Raw genomic sequence first — 22,820 nt, forward strand, 5'->3', positions numbered from 1 at the left:
TTCTATATATTGATTACTGTTTTTATTTTCTTAGAACGGGGTAAGATGGTCAAAGCAACTTTGTATAAATTATAATTTTGTGTCTATAGAAAAATCTAGAAAAGAAATAGGCATATTTCGAAACTAAAATAACATTCAGTGTATTTGTTTATCAAATTAAAAAAATATTTATTTTTTAGTGAATTTAAAAAAAAACTTACTGTAATACCCATTGATAGATCATGCAACCAATAAATACAATTTTTCATTAACCGTGTTTAATTTCAGAGACCAATGGAAAACCCCTGTCCCTCCATACCAGCCGGTCTTCATGGATGGATGGTCTCCAGATTTCTTTGTCGTAGATGAGGCACCACAAAGGTAAAATTATTTTAGTGGAAAGACGGCTAAGTATGAGATGCAACTTTTTGAGGCATATTGAGTTATATACATCTCTGGATTCATCTCTTTAGAGAAAATTAGCCGAGTCAAATTATAATTTGTCTACTTTTCTATTTTCAAAGATGGCTAATTGAGATATGTTACTTAACAACAAACTTTACATTAAAAAAAAACGTAACAAACCATCTTTAGAAATGGAGTAATGGCTGATAATTTATGATATGTCAAACACATCTTCTTTTGCCGTCTTTGTTTTAGATGGCAAGATCAAAATATAACATTTCAAACATATCTTGTTTTGTCAACCATTACTCTATTTCTAAAGATATTATGTCGGGTCTGTTAAAAGCTGGCTAAATATGCCATGTCAAACATATCTTGTTCTGTCAACCATTACTCTATTTCTAAAGATAGTATGACATGTCTGTTGAAAACTGACTAAATATGGTATGCCAAACATATCTTTTTTGGCTGTCTTTACTGTTCCTTCATTATTTCAATCAATAATTCATAACATAACGTAAAAGAAAACACATAATTTTATAGAGCAAAAACTTTTGTTTGCCATTTTTTTTAAACTTTTGGTGCTCATTTCTAAATTTGTAAAAAATCAGACACAACTAATGTTAACACCGAATACATGTTTTTTGACCAAGAACAGTTTATTTTGGTGGAATGCAAGCTGTACCCTTACACCTACCTAATCTTCCATTTACCAGACCAGTGCAGCGAAGGTCGGATACCTCCGGACCTTTCCATCATCAGCAGCAGGGCGAGGATAGCCGCGCGGAGGAGTATGGAGAGCCTGCCTTCGCCCGGCGCGGGGGCCGTTTGACCGAGGTGCCTCTGCGGGACTCTGCCTCGCCCCCCGCCCGGCGCCGCGGAGACACTCCCGAAACCGGTACTTGACATAACCATTCTTTCGTACCACTGGTATCATTCTTCATTCTGTGTCTTTGTGGATGAAGAATATAGAAATGAAACCAGCAGTGCGATTCTGAAAGACAGCTCTAGAGGGTAGAGATAGTGTTGCTGGCATGTAATTTTAAAAAAATGATATGATACTTCTAAAACTAGGTTGGTTTATAAAACTGGCCCTAAACTAAATTCACCCAAACTAACGTTTTACCTTTCAGCGTTACAGATCAGCATAATTCTGTCGCTTGGATCCGAAAGGGGCAATGTTTGATTTCATATTTTTCTTACAACCATTTTGTAGAGGGTCGATGTCAATCAAAAAAACTTGTATTTTTGCCGCTGATTTTTGATGATTGACAAAGAGGAGAATATTAGGTATAAGGTGGTTCGATTTTATAACTAACATTGAAGTCCAAGAACAGATGCAGTAGCCTCCTGTAACGAGCGTCTTGAGGATGCGGCGGTGGACCTGGCTTGGACACGTGCTACGCATCCCTCAGGAGAGCGTAAACCCAAGTTGCCTCTTTTTTAAACCTGGGGGCTCGCGCTGTCCTGGAAGGCTGTCGACGACGATCTTTAGACTTTATTTGGCGGAACTAAGGGCCGCTGGATTGACGTGCGAGGAGGCGAGAGTGCTGGCTGGCGATAGGGTTTCATGGAGGCAACTTGTCATGTCCACATGCTCCATTTAGGAGCGGATGTGGAAAAGAAGAAGATATTTAAATATTGTAAGCACACATACATGTGTTAAAATGTTTTTATTAAAATATTAAATCTAACGAAAGATTGTCATCGACGGCCTTCCAAGACGGCGGGAGCTCGCAGGTGTAAGGAAGAGGCAACTTGGGTTTAGGTTCTCTTCAGGCATGCACAGCATGTGTCCAAGCCAGGTCCACCGAGGCATCCTCAAGACGCTCGTTATAGGAGGCTGCTGCTTCCGTTCTTGGACTTTCTATGTTAGTTATGAAATCGAACCATCATATGCCTAGCATTCTCCTAAAGCATTTACTTTCAAAACTCAGAAGTTTCGTGTTTTGAGCCTTGGTAAGATGCCAAGATTCGCTCCCATAAAGGAGTACTGAATTCAATCGAGTAATCGGCATTTCTTTTTTTTTTCTGTTTAAATGTTTAAATTGATTATTTTTGTACAATTCCAGATGACTTGGGAGAGGCGTGGGCTGAGGAGGTGGTGGCTAGGGGCGGGAGGGTAGTAAGGGTCACCTACCCCAGGACCGCCAATAATGACAAGGAGTTGACCGTTGTGAGGGGCGAATATTTGGAGGTAAGATCACCAACTCTAACACTGTACAGTGAGTTCAAATATTTAATTAACCTTTGTCAATAACTTCCCAGATTTAGCAAATCATTTTACATCCGAAAACCACAATTTTAACCAAGTAATGAGAGAAAGAGTAGAAATTTTATATATGGTAAAATTCCAACTATCCGGATTAATGAGTGCCAGACGTTATCACATAAAAACTTACTTAAACATGTCTAGCAATGTTAATTGCTTTGAGGAAGAAACGCGGCGGCCGTCAGTGCCCCGTTTAATTTGTTATTAAAACATCTTCTTTATTTTTTATTTCCTATAACAATCCTGATATTTGGCAATCCGAATGACTAGGATACGGGATAAATGGAGTTTTAGAAAGTGGTCTTCATTTAGACAATCTACAAAAATAAGTACAGTGCGTTTGAATGTGATAGTGCTTGCCGTGAATAAAAATTTCATTTGCGTTAGTGGGGACGCTAGAATATTTTATTTCAAAATATTCTGTCATGCACACATAAGAAAAGTTTATTAAATATTTTATTGGACTGTATAGGACTTATGATCTGCCGCTGTATGTTTAAGTGGCCGCATTTGCAGACATTTTTTTCTCATAGGATACACTCTCTATGGACACATTACTTTCTTTTGTTTTTTTAATATTTCACTTCCGATTTAACCGTAGCTGATGGTTTGAAGTAAATCTTATTTGACTAACATACTGAGACACTTTTGTTGCGGTTTTTTATTGGGACCCAATATCTCCTTTTACCATATATGTACCATACTTTAGTGCTGGGAAGGTGAAATACGGAGACGTGTTGGTATTTCCACAAGTGCTATGAGTTGGCTGGTGAAGATTTGAAGAATCACAGTATAACCATTAACACCAAAAAGAGACTGGTGAAGATCTTGGTTTTCTGTGTTCAGGTACGGTGTGGATTGTTGGACACTGAGAGAATCTGAAAATAAAAAAATCAAAGCTTTCGAAATGTGGTGTTGGCGGCGAATGCTGCAGATTCCGTGGACGGCCAGATGTACGAATGTATCTATACTCCAGGAATTGGACATAGGAGAAAAACTCACATCCATGTGTGAGAAAAGAATCCTACAGTTATTTGGACATATTGCCACGGGGAACTCTGATAGTTTGGAGAAAACTATTCTCCTGGGAAGTGTCAAAGGGGCAAGGTCGCGTGGACATCAACCGACAAGATGGAGCGGCCTAGTCACTGAATTATAACTGACGAATGCCTATAGAAGAGCACAAGACCGTTCCAGATGGAGGGAGACTGTCCACAGACGAGCCATGCCTAGAGTCAGGAGTAATCACCATCCTCAGACATGAGGCACGGATTGAAGAGAGATAGCTAATTATTCTCTACCAATGTCATTTGGACTGGAGGGTAAAGCCAAAATTAAGTTTTAGCACAGTCTTTTAAGAGTTAATTTTATTTGTAGATTTTGGACCACACCCGCAAATGGTGGAAGGCACGGAATCGACGCGGGCAGACAGCCCACGTTCCCCACACCATCGTAGCCCCGCACTCCCCCCAGGACACCTTCAGCAACCCTGTCTACTCCACCAACAACTACAACCACCAGGTAACGTCGCAAGACCAGTCAATGCTCTTTAAAACCATGTGTATTCTTTCAACATTAATTGTCGGTAATAATGTTCTAGTAAGTATGGAGTAAAATGAGATCTGAGTAAAAAGGGAGAAAACATAAAATTGGGAAAGTAAAAACGAGGTTTTATTGTATGTATGAGGTCTGATAAAAAAAACCTTGTGAATGAGTTTTTATAGCAGCTACATCCATTCGAAGTAGTAAGTCCTGTAGTCTGATCCATTGAGATAGTCAGTGTCAAGTTTGAACAAGTTGTAATTTTTCAGTCGGTTTCCATGGCCAAAAGAGTGAGGTCGTATTTATCATTTAGCACTCGTCTCATTTTCAAATTATCATTTTAAATGCTAGATATTCAGATCTTCGGTAAGCTCTCCAATAGCTAATCGTCTGAATGAACCATTTTTGTCACTTTTTGTGCATTTTCGACTATTTTTGAGGTCGAAGGATGTCCCAACCGTTGCTCGTCATACCCCGTACATACAGAAATACCCACTAATCATTTTTATGTCCCTCAATTTTATTTTACCTGCTTTTTACTCAGGTAACTTACATCCTACATTTGAATGCATCAACGTGCCCAGTCAACATATTGTATATTTTTCATCACTCAAGATTTGTACCAATATTAAAATGGTACCGCGTACTGAGACCCAAACTAAAAAATAAAAACATCTAATAAATTTGTTTTGTTCCAGGATGGACGCGCTGGAAGCAATAGTCCTAGAGATAACAGTCCCTCAGCATCAGGTAACGCTCCGTCCCGTTCAGTGGACTGGGTCCGCAAGGAGAGACTTGGCAAAAAGGGGGAATTCAGATACTTCTAGCTTGCTCTTCTAAAACCTCCTATAATATTTTATCCCAAATACCCAAGGAATAAATTATGCCAATAAATTGCATACACAATATTTTGAGTTTGTCAAATATTTGTGAACATAGACTGAATTAATTTCTTACAATTTATATAAGGGAATATGGAAGTCGTTTACTGGGCTTACGACCTGTCAATTAGCTGGTTTTAATGTCCACAAATATTGTATATTAAACCAATTAGTCAAAAAAAAAAAGTGTAAAGATTGAAAAGTATATTCAAGTGTTGCCTAGTAGGTGAAATAATTCAGTCAGATGAATCTCGCCCGCTCAAATAAATGTTTCAGCTCTTCACAAAAATGAACAGATGGAAGAATTGAGGATGTTCGCAAATAAGCCTCCTGGTTCTATGGTCAACTACTACCACACAAGGGGTTTCGTGTTCAATTCCCAGCATGGTCGACATGAAATAATGATTTAAAAAGTGTTTTTACACTAAACTGTTATCAAGGTTTCAGCCGTTTTACTTCACGAATATGAATGTATAGATTATGCTTGATAAATTCTTAGGCATCACGGTGAATTAATTAATATTGATAACGACCTCCCCCAGTCTGAACATTTTTACAAACTCAAAATATTGTCAATAAATGTTATTGTCATAGATAATATCTTGATTCTGCTTATTATAATTTTATTTATTTATACTACAAGTTTACAAAAGAATGTAAACAATTCCACTGCCAGTAATTTTGGCGAGGAGCCGCCTGTGGCCAATCGATTTTCCCCCTCGGGTATTGTCTGATAAAATATTATTCTGGGTTATTTCTGCACTGTGTGATGTATCGTCCTGTATATTGCAATTGTGTTGTTATATGTTAATTTTGAAAGCCACTTCACTGTCATCTAGTTACATATATAATTGTACATTAAAAATGCTTCATCAGAGTCAACATTATTAAAAAGAACATATCGTTGCTGGGCGCGTAATACCTCCGATGTGCCTGAAATGGCTCAAAATTAGACAGCGGGGAGACTATCACTCCCTCTCACTTCTGTTCAATGTACTTCATAGTCCTAACGCTCCTATATACCTGCGTGAAAAATTTCAACGCTTATCAGTTCATGGTTTACTTCTTCGTTCTAATTATCAAAGCACTCTCTTAATACCCATCCACAATTCCTCTTTCTTCTCCAACTCATATAGTGTCCATGCGACTCGACTGTGGAATCATCTCCCATCCACCATCAAAGATGTTACTACAGTATCTCTGTTAAAATCACCTTCTAAAGAAACATCTCCTTTCTCTTCCTTAATCTCTCCTCTTTTCCTCTTTCCTCTTTTTTCCTTTTTCCCATTGAGTAATAGTATTGATTTAAGGTAATTTACAAACAAATATCTTTATTTCTATTTTTATATATCTTTAGCTTTTTAATCTTCATTTTCTATTGAATACGTTTTGTAACTTGAATTATAAAAATAAAACTTTTATTTCATTGGTGGGTTGGAAGAAATTTCAATTTGGCAATAAGCCCGCCAATGTACAAATAACATTATGTATAAAAAAATAAATAAAAAAATCGAAATTACACAGGAGAGTGAAAAAATCAATTTTTAAGCAAGGAAATGAAGGAAAACTCCCGATTTATTTTAAAAACCTGTAAATAATTGTATACTTTTATGAATATATTTTTTTTCGTGTTTGAATAGACACATTTAGAAATGTAATTTTAAATGTTACATTGGAGGTTACTAACAGTAGTTCTTAAAAATAACATATTGGAGGTTTTTGTACTGAAAACATATCGTATTGAATCAATTCAGCTTCTTCTCTGTTTATTTGATAAGGAAAATGAAGGGTGGCTCCAATGTGACAATTGCGCACATTGGAGTTATTAGGGTCCTACTTTTGGGAGACATAAAACATTGGAGGTGATTTTTTCTCAAATATTTTAATTTGAGTGATACATAGGACGTTGGAGATACTACAGAACTATCCAGGCCAAAATGAAATACAAGAATTTTAAAGCATTTTGGAAAAATCGTCACATGGTATTTCGCGCCCAGCACAATATATATTAAAAATATACTTTCAGTAATAGAGTGTTTTCACAAGTTGAAAATAATGTTTAAAATTTTTGTTAAATATTTAGAGCGGATTTTTACAATACTAATGATATAATTATCAATGTATAAAAAAATATTTTTTATTCATTATTTTCGGGTTTAAAAACGGGCACATACAAAACGGCTCGCAGTCGGCGTCACGTCACTTTGACGTCACACGTCATCCCCGCCGAGTGCCCTTCCATCAAAAATTGCGTCCGAGTATGTAGTAATTTTTCGCTTGTTTAAAAACAAATAATTAATTTTAAAATGTGAAAAGACCCCATTATACATACGTATCTAAGTACCTTTGCCAATATAAATTATAAAATTCATCAAACCTTTGCCAAAAATATGCATTTAATATCATTCATTTAATTAAGTCTGTTCCAATGCGAGTGCGTAATTTCTTAGAGAGAAAAAAGTTCACATTTTAATTTGCGTGTACCTAATTGCCTTCATTCAATAAGTTATGGCGAAGTCATACACGTGACTTAATCTCGCCCTTTTTTTACGTGGGAATAAAAAAATTCAAACTTTTATCAAATTTTTATTTTGCTCAATGAGGAAGTCCAGCCCTATGGGAAATCAGATACGAAAAATGTACAGCAAAGCTTCTTGATAATGCATGAAAAAAATATTTTTTAAATACTTCAATAATAATGAACTACTTTGAACGATGTCTCTAGTTCGAACGAATCAATCAATGGTAAGAGAGTTGTGAAAGATTTCCGGTTTACGGTATGTCAACGGACCAATCGACAGAACTGACAGAGAAGAAGCGGAAGAGAACTTGAGACGTCACACGCAGAGTAATTTCAGATAGGCAAATTTAAAACTAATATCGCTGATAATACGTTTTTTTTATTTTTTTTAAGGTATAACCCGCTTAGCCTCTATTTCAAAGGCTTATTAGCAGGTAGGAAAGAGAGGATATGGAAGGAAGCGATGAAAAATACACCACAACACCCAGACCAATTGAGAAAAAATCTTTCGTGGATTTCTTTCTTGCAACTGGCGGGAATCGAACCCGCGACGCCAGTCCCACAGTTAGCCGTCTAACCAACTGCGCCATGGCGCCTGTCTTACAACATAACTTTTTTCGACTTAGTTCAATAGTCTATGAACAAATTTAAAAAATAAAAAAGCGCTGGGCTTCCTTATTTTCTATCAATAGTCTCGTGATTTTTTATTTCGATCTAACAAAAAAAATTAATGCCCTGTTGTGAAAAATGTTCAAGCACATTTTGTAATTAGTCTGCGTGATCCACTGAAACAATAGATTTGCACAATAAATATATATCTATCTTTTCCAAGCTTTGGAGATGATTCAAGAACTTGCAATGATATGCATGCATGTCTGCAATTTGATGTTTTTCCTTAGAAAATGCTTAAATAATTTTTGCTTGGACTAAGAGAGCAATTACAATCGAAAGATAAAGAACTTCATCTTCACAATAGTGAGCGAGCTTTTACAAAGATAAACTATCGACTCTGTATCATCACCATGAAAATGATAATATTGTTGAATGGTTTTTATTTTAAAACAGTAAGCAGAATCACAAAACAATTTTTTTTAGTTTGCGACACTTTTTTATCAAGCTGACACCTATTTTTCATTATAACGTATATTTGAAATTGACCCAACAGAAATATATTTCTCACTATTATGAAATTAGTTTTTATATTTTATTTTTCTCATTGTAAATTATTCATGTCATTTTTATGAAACTAACTTACGTAATAAATCATAATTGATAATAGTAATAATAATTCTACTTTAAAAATAAATACACGGAAGAGTGCATTAGACAAATTGTTGCCAGAAATTAAAAAATGAAAAATACGTAAATAGAAGAGTTAAAAATAGCGCTTATATCAGTTAAATATTTGCAGAAGTATAGATTTAACCCTTGCTCGATAAAAACTCATGTTTCACATAAACATAGGTTTTACAACTTACGTGAGTTTTATGCCTGCGTGGGTTTGTCTGAGTTTTACACTTACATAGGTTTTATTATTTATTCTTGTATGAGTTTTACACACAAATTTAAATACGTACATTCCTGAGAATGAGCTTTACACAATGTGTATTTGAATGTTTTACCCTTATTTGAGTTTTACTTTATTTCAGAATGAATTTTACACACATGTACATGACTAAAAATTTTAACCTTGTACAAGTTTGAATACGTACACCTCTTAGTAGAATGAGTTTTACACTATGTGTGTTAAAATGCTTACCCTTGTGTGAGTATTACTGTCTTTACTCTTATATGAGTTTTACACACATTTATGTTGTTAAAAATTTAAACTTGTTTCTTAGCTTGAGTTTTACGCAATGTGTGTTAAAATGAGTTTAACAAATAATTGAGATAAATTATAAAAAGGTTACCCTTGCGTTAGTTTCACTTAAATTCCCCTGCAATAAGTTTTAGACATAGTTGAATATTTTATTTACCTTTGTGAGTTTCAACATTTACATTCCCTGGCATGAGTTTTACACACACGTAGGTAATTTTTTTTACCCTTGTGTGAGTTTTACCCTAAACATACACGAGTTTTACATTTGAATAGTTTACTCATACTACAATAAAACTACGTGCAGTTATTTTCATAAATTTCTTAGAAGCAGCTAGAAAAGTATCTTTTTCTTTTAATATAAAAATTAATTTTAGAATTTTAAAGGATAGAACATGGATTTAAGAGTCCCCCTAACTAGGATAGCCTGTTCTAAGGAGGACTGTACAGGGTCAATTTTTTTTTTAATAATCCGTCCATATTTTTAGAATAATTATGAGAAAAAAAGCATGTTATAGAAATATGTACCTTTATTTTTTAAATAATGTTCTAATAAGATTTTACAATAAGAAATATGTAAACACATATATTTTTTGAATCTTATACGGAATGCATTTAAGTTTTTTAGTCTTTAAGGATATTTTAACGATACATTAGTAATTGAATTATTTGTCTGTGTCCGAGTGGATGAAGAATACAGTTCTGGGTGGGCAATAGAACCAGAATCCTGGATGCTTTTGACTCGATGGCTGCTCTCAGGTTAAAAACCTGCAGACAGAAATTCCCCTATCATGCTTGAGATCCTGGGTTTGTTCAACAATATTCTTCATGTAAAAGAATATATACAATGTGTTTTTAGTCTGTTAAATATTTTTCAATACTTCAAGTTTAGGTTAGTTGTAATCAACGCAAAAATCATTATTCAAGTTTTTTTTTAAACATTTCATATATATTTTATAGTATAGATAGATATTAATAAAAATTATATAAATCAGAATGTCTTTTATATATTAGATCATTAATTTATTGACATATTATTATGTTTAAAGTCACTTATAGAATATTTAAAGTTAAAAATAGTTCTGCACATGCTTTAACTGTGCCACTTGAGATTTCGTGGGTGTCACTTTCTGCACAATGTGTTTGTCTGGGTTGTTAAGCCGTGTGTCGTTTGCACTCTTTTTCAACATTTTGGATCACATTACAGCGCACATTATCATAGCTGATGTTGATAAGACTCATTGTTTGACTGAATTATGGTCAAAACGCACTCACACTGTGGCGTCCGGTGAGTTTGAGCTTGTTTATTTTCTGCCTAACTTATATTGATGTACTCCAAATACAGCCTTTAGTACATTCAAATCAAAATCTTTACTTCTGTGGTCTGAAGCACGTCTGAAGGAGTGGGACTTAATTAGTAGACTGAAGATGTCGTGTGCATTGCAAAAAACGGTATTTTGGATAAGGAAATAGGTTTTTTTTAATGTATATATATTTTTATATTAAAACTTCTATTCAATGCTGGGATTTCTTCTAATTATAAGACCCTGAAAATGGACTGAGTGCGAAAGTTTAATTCCGTAAAGCATGATGTGAATTTAGTATCTGTGATGACCCGTCTGACTAGGGCCGAGGAATAAATTAATCGGCCCCAGTGGTAGCACACAATTATACAATATTAAAAGTAACCACCCAACCATAACTTGGTGTGGCACTCGCATATGAATAATTAAAATAATTAGGAACTCCACAGTAAAAACTCGATAGAGTGCGAATGACACACACCTCATAATAACAGAGAAAAATCTGTGCATCTTAATGGCCTAAGAAATTTCTATTGGGTGTAAGAATGAGTTTCTTGTTATTGCGTTTGAAAGAATGAAAATACACTTTCATTATTTAGTTACATTTTGCACTGCCGGTCCAATTTTTCCAACAAATCTGAAATGATGCCTCAATGGGTTCCAACGCTTCAAGGTTTGTTTCCATAGACCGTGGATTTAACGTAGCCCCATAGGAATAATCCAACGGCGTCAAATCTCAGGATCGTGGAGGCCAGTTAACAGGACCATTTCTGGAAGTAATGTTGTCCCCAAACTTGTTCATGGTTTTACAAAGAGTCCTGTACATTTGGTGAACTGAACCCTAATTTTTAACGTATATCTCCACGATTTGCAAGCGTTGTTCGAGTGTAGGGCGTTCAATTAATAATTTGAGTATTGTTATAGAGCACAAATGTTAAAAATAACTGTCATCATTAGTTTGACAAATACAGCATTACCAATTGAACGTAGTTATGCAGAAAGCAATGGCTGCATGGACTGTCGTCCACAATTTTGAAAAAAATGAGATATTGATGTAAGCAAGTGCAGTAAAGTCAATTCTGTGTTCTGCTAAGTTTTGCTGTTTAGCCAGACCGCTTTCATACAAAAATCTGTATTAATCACCTTCTGAAAATGGTGTCGATCACACAAAAGGCATTTATCAATTTGCAGAAAACATCCACATCACTAGAAAAATCTTATGGTTTTTTTTTAAAAATCATTAAAACTGTTCAAATACATAATTATATTATTTTGTATTTGACACAGTATCACCCAAAAAAGAAACATATTAATAGCAGTAACCGTGAAAACCTTTGCACCTATTTAAATAGATTTTTGTTTGTAATATAAAAAAAAACTTATGTAATCATTGTTTATCATTTGTTAAAGTCAAAAACATTCCAACTGTTGTGTAGATTTGATAATTCACTCTTTTCACAAAAGTGCTATTATCTCAGTTTCACTTTTATATGGCTGAATGCTTTCTGCATAACTACGTTCAATTGCAAGTTCTAATACAACAAGAAAAAACACTCCTTATTTGTAAATTGTGTCCTGAAGAGGATACGCAATCTGACTTCTTTTCGTACAACGTATTCCCGTATTTTCTCCCTGGATTACAGCACTAGAGCAACGATTTTTTTACACGCTATATATATACATCATTGGCGTGTCCCTATCGTTTTGTTTGTTTCTTATGGGAACTACGACCAAACCCTTAAAAGCGCCTAGTTTTATCTGCCATCTTCGTACGTACGGTATACAAATGATAATATTTTTGAAAATCGCAAAAGGTACCGACCGACACAGAAAACTTAATTCTGATTCTATCTTAAAAAAAAAAACTTCAGTTTTGAGATGCGGATATCGGGAATACAAGACTTCGATTTTGTCAGTTTTAGTTAGGCATAATCAGTCCGGCGTGAATTTGTCTTTTTCGCACAGTATCAGGGAGGCATCTGCGGGAGAGTGACAGAAAAACTATGTTCAAACACCTATTCATTCAAGAGTTCTCCCACCGCATATCCTGTAAAAAAAATAATTTTAAAAATTGAAAAAAAAATGCCTATTTTGAATGAAAAAATAAAGAGTTTAATTAGAATATGCATACTATACTTTTTCAATGCAATTAAATTACTTTTTTGCACATCAATTTTTTTTATGAATGGTTGCTTATCCCGAAACCGGTAGTCTATCTATTTAGTAGTGTGTAAAAATGAGTAGCAATATATTTTTAAGAATAGCATTTTCTGCGTTGAATATTTTAGTGTATTTTCAAATGCTATATTAATTTATTTTCAATGCAATTATTATTTATAATAAGTACCTATTTCTGTCTTGTCAGATAATTATTTTTGTTATTTTATGTGCTATATGATATATTTGGTGTAAAATATATGTTTCTAAAATGTATCTGTGTTTTCTTCACGTGTCTGTTCCACATCGTATTAAAAATGTTTCCCATATCATGTTGAGACGTGTTTGTCCCACATCAGGTTGAAATGGTGGCTGTTCAACATCACATTGAAAACGTATTTTAAATATCATATTGGATAAGTGTTTTCCACAATATTTTTGTGTCTGTTCCATATCATATTGAAAAGGTTCCATCATCATGTTGAAAAAAGTGTTTGTTCCACATCAAACTGAAAATGTGTCTGTCCCACATCTTGAAAAGGCATCAAATTTATAATATCTGCTTATTCGTGTGATGCTTCTATAGTAAAAGGTGAGGATATTAATTTTAAATAAAAGGTAAACATCATACATCATTATTTCATAGTTCACTTTGTCAAAATGAATGATGCCATACTTGGCTTATTTACACCTAGTATGGCTTTGAAATTTCAGTATTTGAGTGAACCATAAGACTGCAAATAAATTAAAAAAAATAAAGTATCCACTCTAATGTGAAATAAAATACATTTTCTTCAGTATAACTAACTTTAGTTGTATGTATTTTTAAAATGCTACATCATATTCTCGGGAGAAAACTCACATCAACAGGACAGGTGTTGCCAAACTGATATTATTACTGAACGCTATTCATACTTACATCTACAAATTTGGAATAATTAGTGAAGAGTTTAGTTGCTTTCTCAAATTAGTATTAACACTTTGTATCCCGGAGCCGTGTAAACACGTGATTAGACATCTACGTGTTGTGTCCCGGTCCTGAGTTTTTACATGATTTACCAGCTGTTCAAAAAAGTGCTTTTTATCGACATCTAGTGACTTTTATTAGTACTTTTTTGCTGCTGGACCACGTGAAAACAAGGGACCGGGACACAACGCGTGGTTATTATAATCACGTGTTTACACGGCTCCGGGATACAAAGCACAAAAAAAGGAGTGAGGCCCTGTATATGTGCGAACATTGCAATGTGGCTCTCCATAAAGGCCAATGTTGGCAAAACTATCATGCATAAATTACTTATTAAATTGTTTCAAATTAAGAATTTGAAGTAAGAATTGATTTAACCTAGTATTTTCATAATTATGACACGTTTAAGAAACCCTTCACAAAGCATGAAATTTCACAAAAATGGGCCGGGCACAGGGTAAATTCTATGTGTATTCGGCCGGTGCTCAAAGTGTTAAGCAATTAATATTATGTCATGTAATACACAAATAGATAAATATTTATTTTTATTTCAAATCTTGATATAAGGCACAATAAACATATTCTTATGTGTGGTCTAATAATAACAATGTACATATATTTAATTTAAAAACCGTTTTCTCATGCCACGAGAGTGGTTTAGAATAGCACTCCTGGATTGCCATGGTGGCTCGGAATCCAAGCTAAACACTACTTGTATTTCTCTACAGTTTAAGTTGAAAAGGAGGCTTCTGAAATCAGTTTCAGGATAATTAAAGAGATTTGATTGAATTTTAAGAATGGAGCTCAAGGAGTCGGTCTAGATAAGGCCTTTGTTTAAACTGTTGGTGTCAGCATATTGAATAGCCTCTCTGATGGCTATGCACGCTGAAAATACGGAAGTGCACGGTGGAAGGCGAAATTGAGAATAGTCTCAGTTTTTATGGAAGAGAAATGCAGACTCGGTACAATTAACGGTATCCAATTTGGATCCATCCGTGGTGTATAAATGACCAGTGTTTCCATTCATCTTTAATGATTGAGTTAAATAAAGAAATAGGATTAGGAGAATTAGTTTTTAATACCTATGAGTGGTAAAATTTGAGGTTTGAAAATGTGATTAGAAAAAGGATAGCTGTAAATTGGACGCATAGGACTTTGGAATATTTTTGGAATAAAAATTTGAAACATCTGATAGATTTTTGTTAGTGCGGGGTAATTTTTGTTTTTCCAGAAAAGATTAATAGGGATTAACAATAGCTTTTCGGTTGATAAAAGAAGCAGGTGATTTGAGACACGAAAGCATTTGACAATCATTCTGTCGGATAGATATTGACGTCTAAAATCAAGGGGAGGATCTAAAGTTTCTAGTTGAAGAGTATTTATTGGGGAAAACCACATAGCTCCAATGACAATTCTCAAACATTCGGATTGAATACTTTGCAGCCAAATATTTGAGGAGAGGATCAAATATTATGCTACCATAGTCCAAGTGGCTTCTTATTAGGGCATTGTAAAAAAGCCTCATAGTAATAGGATGCGATCCCCCCCAGACGCCAGCAAGTGCTTAAAGGGGATTAATTTTAGATTCACACTTAGCAACAACGAAATTAATGTGAGGAATCTAAGAAAGTTTTCTGTCAAAAATTATGCCCAAGAATCGTACTTGATTTGTTATTGGAATATGGAGTCACAAGTAATACAAAATCAGATCAATTTTATTGGATATAGATAGCACTGCGGGTAAAATTTTAGGAGTTTTGTGCTGCATAATGGAAGATTTATTGGGTGATCGGCCTATCATGAGTAAGATCAAAGTCACGGTTGATATCGTTCAAGTCAGTATGCAGTTGTTTTGTAAGTTGATGAATTGTTTTGGTGGCGTTGTTCGGTATTGGGGATGTATTTACTATAATAGATGTAATTAGGACAATTAGACTTGCCAGACTTTGGGAGACATCTTCAGTATCTAATGGGGGAAAGGATTCACGATGATGGAGGGCGCAGCCATTAGGGATCTAAAGGGAGATTGATAAGACAGAGAATTAAGTTTTTCTAGAGTGGATTTGGTAATATTTGGAGACACAGTTGGCCAAGAGAAATTTTCTTTATAAACTGTTTTTCTAAACGACACAGTTTTTTGTGGGGATTGGGGAGTAACTACTTAATTTTTGCGAGTCTTCCAGTTTTGAGAGATTCAGCATAGGATTTTCCTTAGGAAAATCGGAAATGTTAAGTTCCGATATATTTCTTGAAATTATATTTTGTCTTACAAATTCCGGACAAACTTTATTAGTTGCCGTGTGACTACCAGAGCAATTTGCACAAAAACTATTTTCAATCTGGGTCATGCAAGATTCCCCAAGATGTCCATCTCCGCATTTGTAGCAGCGAGGGATCTACAGAGGTTCTAAGAGTAGCCAAAACGGGGGCACTTAAAACATTGAATTGTTGGAAAAATATAATTTTCAACAACTATTTAGGAAAAAAAAGAAAATACCTTTTCAGGAAGAGACTGTCCTTGAAATGTTAGGACTACCGTTTGGGTCAAAACCCATGTTGTAGTCGAAGAATCTGGAGAAAATACCTTTCTCGAAAGCCGTCTACTTTTTATTATTTTACAACATTTGTCTGGTAGTTCAATATTATTTATAATCTCTTTGTGAGTCCATTCAATGAGAATCCCCTGACAAGACCCAAACGAGAAACCATGAAAAATTTAATAAATTTTTTATAGTTAAGTTGATTGGGCATTGGATTATTAACAAAACTATTGGCTGACAAAAAGTTTTTTAATCCAATGGATATTCTATTGCGGCCTATCTTTTTTATCCCCTCTGGTAACATCTGTATACCATTTGCATGAAGCTGTTTTCCTACCTCTATGCAGTTTATGGTGACTATTGAATTTTCCCAAACATTCCTTTGAACATGAACCAGAAATGGTGCATAATCTAGTATAATACGTTTGTTGTATGTAAGATTCTTCCGAATATTCTAAATTTACAATTGCGATGATATGTTTCTTCAAAGTATGTTCAGAATTTAAGTTTGCTGACTTTGAGGGAAGAGCTTCCTAGGGAATCATTTTTTGTTCTTATCATTAGCCGTTTGTTTCTCAGTTTGGATTTTAGAATTGGGGATTTAATCCCGTCATCCAAATCGTTTAAACATGGATTATTTGGAATTTGGATTCCATCAGGGGGATCTGGAGATTTCTCATTTCAATCCAGTTTAAAATGTGTGAATAAAGTTCTTTGCGAATTTATTAAAAAAAAAAAACGAAATATGTAAAAAAAATATACGTAAAGGATATTGATGCACCAAAAGAAAAGATTATCACAGTTTTTAAAACTTAAAAAACACTTAAAATATAAAAAAAACACCAAAAACAGAGAAGCACTTTGACAGTTGTCAGTCACTATTTACGATTATTGTCACTGAAAAAAAAAAAAATTGTCACAAATTATACTCATACAAAAGTTTTTGTTGCCTGAGTTGCCTCATGCGCCGAACCTTATTTATTCCAAAAATTTTAATTTGTCCAAATGTTTGTAGACAAAATACTGGATTTCATCCCCCAGGGAGTAATGAAGATTAACAAATTATATCAGGGATGGAAAACATTTTAGAAAACCGAATAAATTCGATCAGATGAATCTTTTTACAAAAATGAAGATTTCGGCTTTTTAAGTTCACTAAAATCAACAAATAGAAGAATTCAAGAAATATGGATCTTCAAACAATGGCAAAATGGTAAATGTTACATAGTGTGTAAAGAGGCCACTCAAATCAGCCAATGACGGGTCATAAGCCTTGTAAATGCCTAGACTTCCATATCCCTGTTGTAATTTGTAAACCTTATTTACATAGAATTAGGAATAGTCCAGAAGGAGCGTAGAATCATATTTGAATACATCGGACTGTGTCAAAAAATTCCCCTACTTTGCCCCACTTTTGTCACGCGCATTCGTGAAGTCGCCGCGTAATGTTGCCAGATGGGAAAACTATAATCATAACATAAATGTAAGGTTAAAAAAAGCAATTTGTTAATATCTCTAAAATTTTATTGTGCCCGCAGAAACATTGATTGACACAACAGAGTAGATAAGTAAAGGGCTGTTTAATAAGAGTAATTAAATTAATGAACTTTGAACTTAAAATATAAAACAAATTTTCTTTTACATAAAACTAATATTTTTATATCATGTTAAATAATATTTGATGTTTTATCTTTTATCTTTTAATCTTTAAAACATCAAATAGGTTGAATGTCCACCACGTCGTTGTTTAATCCGAGATCCAATTTTTATTAGTTTTCTCATCATATGAGCAAAGAAGGGTAAACAAAGTTACAAACGTGGCAACACTAACGAAATGTCCATTTTGTTTTCTTTGACAATCTGACAGATGGAAAAATAATTCAATTTTTAAGAAATGCATTTGCTACTTACACATGATTTGCTAATTACTCATGAAATGTGATCCCATCCTGTTTCTTAAAGATCCCAGCAGTATTTCTACACTTTAAACCGACACAACAAACTTCAAGCGACTTCTACAAACAAACTAATGGGTCAAAATGTAAAACTACTCTTTTAAGAGTAGTTTAGTCGCCTTCTGTTTGCTTATGTTATGCTTGTTTATTTGTTTGTTTAGTTTGTAAATTAATTTTAATTGACATACTGATATAACACTTTAAAAAAAATAAAAAATATGTAAGTATGTGACAGGGGTACCGAATTGGAAAAACAAAGATAAAAGTAGGCAGATGCTCTCATCATGAGATCTCTCAGGCGAATGTGTGTTAAAACTATGTATGATAGGTGTACTAGTGTCGAGATTCGTGCATTATGTAAAGCTGAGACGAGCGTTACCGACAAAATCAAAAAGTGTGCTGCGTTGGTTTGGACATGTAGAGCAAATGGATGGTAAAAGAACGGCCAAAAGGATTTGATACTAATTGAAACTCATTTAGAATACAATTTGGTTTTCATTCCCCTTTGCCCAGAATTCTTAGGTCTGCCAACAAACATACCAGTCTTGATTTCTTTGATTACAAGTTGTCTTCTTTCATAAAATCACTGAATCAAATTCAATTATAAACACCAATTACAATGAACTTCGGCCAAGAATCTTTACTAACAAACTTTACTTTCCATGATGCAAATAGTAATAATATAAACAATGACTAGGTTAATAGGTGCGTAGATTATGTACTGACCCTTTTTTCCGTTGATATGTTCACATATTATGTCGATGACTTTCTCAGTTTGTGTGTCTAATATGGACCACACAACACAACTATGTTTTTCAATGCATGCTTCCTGTCAGAAGATTCGGATTCGGGATCAGTGCCAAGAATGCCCCCTCCTCCACCGCCGCCCCCTCCGCCACCTGTCCCCGTGCAAGCCAAGAGCGCCCCCACATCTAACTACAACACTTTATGTAAGTAAAAGTAACTTACACACATTGTATATGGATTAATAATATGGTCGCAATGTAGTAAACAAATGCAAGAATCAATACAAAGAACAATGAATAAAATTTCATTTTAATGAATATACTAGAACCACAGATTTATGTAGAACATAAAAATGCTCAATTAAGATAAATTAATTTACACAGAAAAGGTAAAGATGATATTTAAGATGAAAAATAATAAAATAAAGACAAACATTAAATTTTTTTAACAACAATATACATAAAATAAATACAAGAGCATCAAATAATTTAACTTGCGAACAACCTAGGACTAACAAAAAAGAAATAGTTTTGTGTCTACAGCAATAAATTTCTACAATTCACTTTCTAATGACCTAAAAAATATACAAAACAGTTTTTACAGCCCATGTTGCGAGGTGATATGTGATGTTTTTTTATCGACTTTTTATTAAAACTATTGTGTTATTATATATAATATCCCCTCATACAGCACTTTTGCTGATTGGAAATATTTCGTAGAAATAAAATATTCAATGTAATGTAATATGTAAAGTTTAAAAAACCTTGTATTTTGTCATAAATCAATAAATCTAATCTGAATCTAACAATATCATATTGTGTTGAAGACACAAACTTTTCAGGAGAGCTGATTAATTAGAAGAACATAAGTTGTCACAAGGTTTATTCAAATTACTTCATTTATCAGACTGACATGTTTGGGTAGAGAGAATTGACAAAATAAATTGTGTACTCAAAAATTTATCCATAGAATCTGTTCGGACCAATTCACAACCTAATCTATACCTACCTACCCATCCTTCCCATTTCCTAGTGCACTCCATGTAACAATAATTCTGTGTGAGTGCCGGAATAAACATTAAATTATCAGTTCCAGCACTCATCACGCCTCATCATCAGCAGGTTAGTGGAGTGGCGCAACCTTCCTTCCTAACATTCAGTCCACTTACAAATTTTCCTCCTCCTAGGACGAGGTATTCTTCACACCTCGTCCACTCCTCAACAGAATCACTTAAAAGTGCCCTTGAGGTTGTTATATTACAAAAGTGGCGCTATTCAAGCTATCCATAAGAATACACGGTTTAATGGCTAAGACACTTGACTCACGTGCGGAATGTCCTCGGTTTGATTCCCGGTGAGAATGCAAAAACTAGTATGATGTTTCTCAAGCCTGTGCTGTAATCCTCCCCAAATAAATTACGACACTTTTGTTCTACGAAATAGAGTGTAATGGTATCTCTATAAATATAGTCAGTTATTGCTCTGAAGCGTCCACACTCCTTGGAGTGAAATTGTGTAATTTGTAAGGTTATTCTTTATTTTAGACTTAAAATTAATGTATTTGTAAATTTGTAAATCCTTTTCCTAGCTTCTAAGAGCGTAAAGAGTATGGGCGGAGAAGACATGCAAGAGGAACTGAAGATTATCCTTGCAATGAGAGAGAACAGGAGGAAACTTGATATTCTAAAGACTCCAGACCTCTACATCAACCAGGTTTGTAAATACAGTACAGTCCCGATAATCCGAACTAATTGGGACCGGACCGTGTTCAGATTAGCTGATTGTTCGGATTAGCCAAAATAACCGTGATAACGCGATTGGAAACGAAAGAACGAGTCTCTTGTGTTATAATAGTGGCGTATAGTATGAAGATATGGAACCACTCTTCTTTATCAATACAATAATACAGTTCACGGCTAAGAATTATTACATTATTTGACCTACAATACCTAGAGCAACAGGCGACTGCTACACCTGGCGATATAATGTTTATGAGACGGTGATGAAACTTTGCGTCGTCCAATAGACTCTCTTCACTGTGTCGAAAGACAGTCACCGAATTTATGTCTTGTAACAAGTACTATGTATGTAGTTCAGAATACAATTATTTCTGGGGCATGCGCATTATGTCATCTCAAATGTCATCTGCTGCATGCGGTGTATTTACATCAAAATTTTTAATATAACCGCACTGTCTTAACTGCCAAAATTTAGTATGGTAACATTCTAATTGTATTTTCTCACCTTGAATTTTGTCTCTGAATACGGGTATATTAGGGAAGTTATGCATCCATTAATTTTCTACATTAAATTAGAATATTTTCTAAGTAATAAAATAAAGAGTTTATTTATTTTTTATTCATTTTTTTTCCACACAATAAACAATAATCAATAATAAAAATAATGTGACCTCACTAGGGTTACCCGTGCCGAGGACACTTAACAGTACGATTTTACTTTAAAAAAATAATAATTTTACATGTGAGAATATACAAAGAAGACTTAATGTACAGAGATAATCAACAAAATGTTTCGACAGTTTTATATACTAGGTATCTATGTTTATATTTCATTTATGTATAGCTATATCATTTACATTTAAAAACACACAATAAAAGAACATAAACTATACATTTGTGGAGCAGTTGATTCAATATTAGTTTGAGCGAATGAGACAATCCATTTTACTTCTACCCAGCTCCACTATCCTTTTTGAACATTTTCTTATTACTAGTTGTTTTAATGGACAGTTTCATAGAACACTTGTCTTTACACAGGCTTGCACAGCAGCTGAAGTCCAGACTTGGTTAGAAGCCAAGGGCTTCAACGAGGAGGTCAGAAAGAACTTACGTGGCATCACTGGAACAGCACTCTTCAAACTGGAGAAGTCGGAGCTGCAGAAGAGCGCTGGGGAGGCTGAGGGTTGGCGTCTCTATAGCCAGCTCTTGGTACAAAGAAACGTATCAGGGGTAATGACTTCTCAATCATCTGAATCTGTTGCTGCTTTATGTATGGTAGAACTGGTTAAAATGCTTTATTTCTGTTGAAGTTTGTGTTAATGTTACATGTATTTAATATGATAGGGTAAAGGGTGGTTCTGTGGTAAAGGGTCAAATCGCTTTGCATCATTGCAACAGAAGCAATATTAATATTTATATTGCACTGTTAATTCTGTACAGATAATTAGGTAAATATTTAAGGAATACTGATCGAAATTTTAAAAATCCTATGTAAAATAAATGCAGGAACTTACGTAAAAACATGCGCAAACGCCTTTCTTAATATGCTTTGTGGAAATCCTACCATAATCCCAGATCAAATAAGTCAAATAATACTCTAGTTGCGTTAAAACCACTTCAAGGTAATTAAATTTTCACTATAATTCAATCTAACTTTGGGAATATTCCGAAATGCTGTGCCTGTTTACATACAAATTCATATTGCAGTTTCGACACACGCCGGCGGCGGCGTCCTGAAATAATTCTAACAATATATTGATTTATTCGTTAGTTCGGAAAAATATTTAGAGCTAGACGTACGTCAGTTTGAAGTGTAAAATTAAAAAAATATAACACCTGATGTAGGACTGAGTACATACATAAAATACCTAGCATGTTTGTGTGTACCAGATCTAAAAAGAGGCCATAATACCTCTAGAACGAATCCGGCGAGTGAAGAATACAGTTCTGTTTGTGAAATAGAAGCAGAATCCTGGACGTGCTGTTTTCGATTCGA

At 34.3% G+C, this 22,820-nt stretch overlaps 1 protein-coding gene and 1 long non-coding RNA gene across 3 annotated transcripts in view; one reads left to right on the forward strand and one right to left on the reverse strand.

The window, feature by feature from the left end:
- Positions 1–22,820, forward strand: part of LOC148280340 (epidermal growth factor receptor kinase substrate 8-like) — a 52,840-nt gene that overhangs the window by 27,236 nt on the left and 2,784 nt on the right. Inside the window, exons 10-17 of one of the 2 annotated variants that reach the window (XM_088228536.1) lie at positions 268–360; positions 1,101–1,282; positions 2,457–2,581; positions 4,034–4,177; positions 4,897–4,948; positions 19,176–19,289; positions 20,674–20,798; positions 21,863–22,054. In XM_088228536.1, coding sequence (XP_088084662.1) covers positions 268–360; positions 1,101–1,282; positions 2,457–2,581; positions 4,034–4,177; positions 4,897–4,948; positions 19,176–19,289; positions 20,674–20,798; positions 21,863–22,054 — 1,027 coding nt within the window. The remainder of the gene's footprint in view (positions 1–267; positions 361–1,100; positions 1,283–2,456; positions 2,582–4,033; positions 4,178–4,896; positions 4,949–19,175; positions 19,290–20,673; positions 20,799–21,862; positions 22,055–22,820) is intronic. The other variant, XM_088228537.1, reaches the window with a different exon arrangement.
- Positions 7,232–7,593, reverse strand: LOC148280341 (uncharacterized). The gene is made up of 2 exons (XR_015822638.1): positions 7,457–7,593; positions 7,232–7,423 (listed from the first exon to the last, which is right to left on the reverse strand). It is a non-coding gene; the product is annotated as an uncharacterized LOC148280341 (long non-coding RNA).

The sequence above is a fragment of the Micrasema longulum genome, unplaced genomic scaffold (assembly GCF_059751315.1).
Source record: "Micrasema longulum isolate JH-2025_06_02 unplaced genomic scaffold, ASM5975131v1 h1tg000592l, whole genome shotgun sequence".
In the NCBI taxonomy this organism is placed as follows: Eukaryota; Metazoa; Arthropoda; class Insecta; order Trichoptera; family Brachycentridae; genus Micrasema; species Micrasema longulum.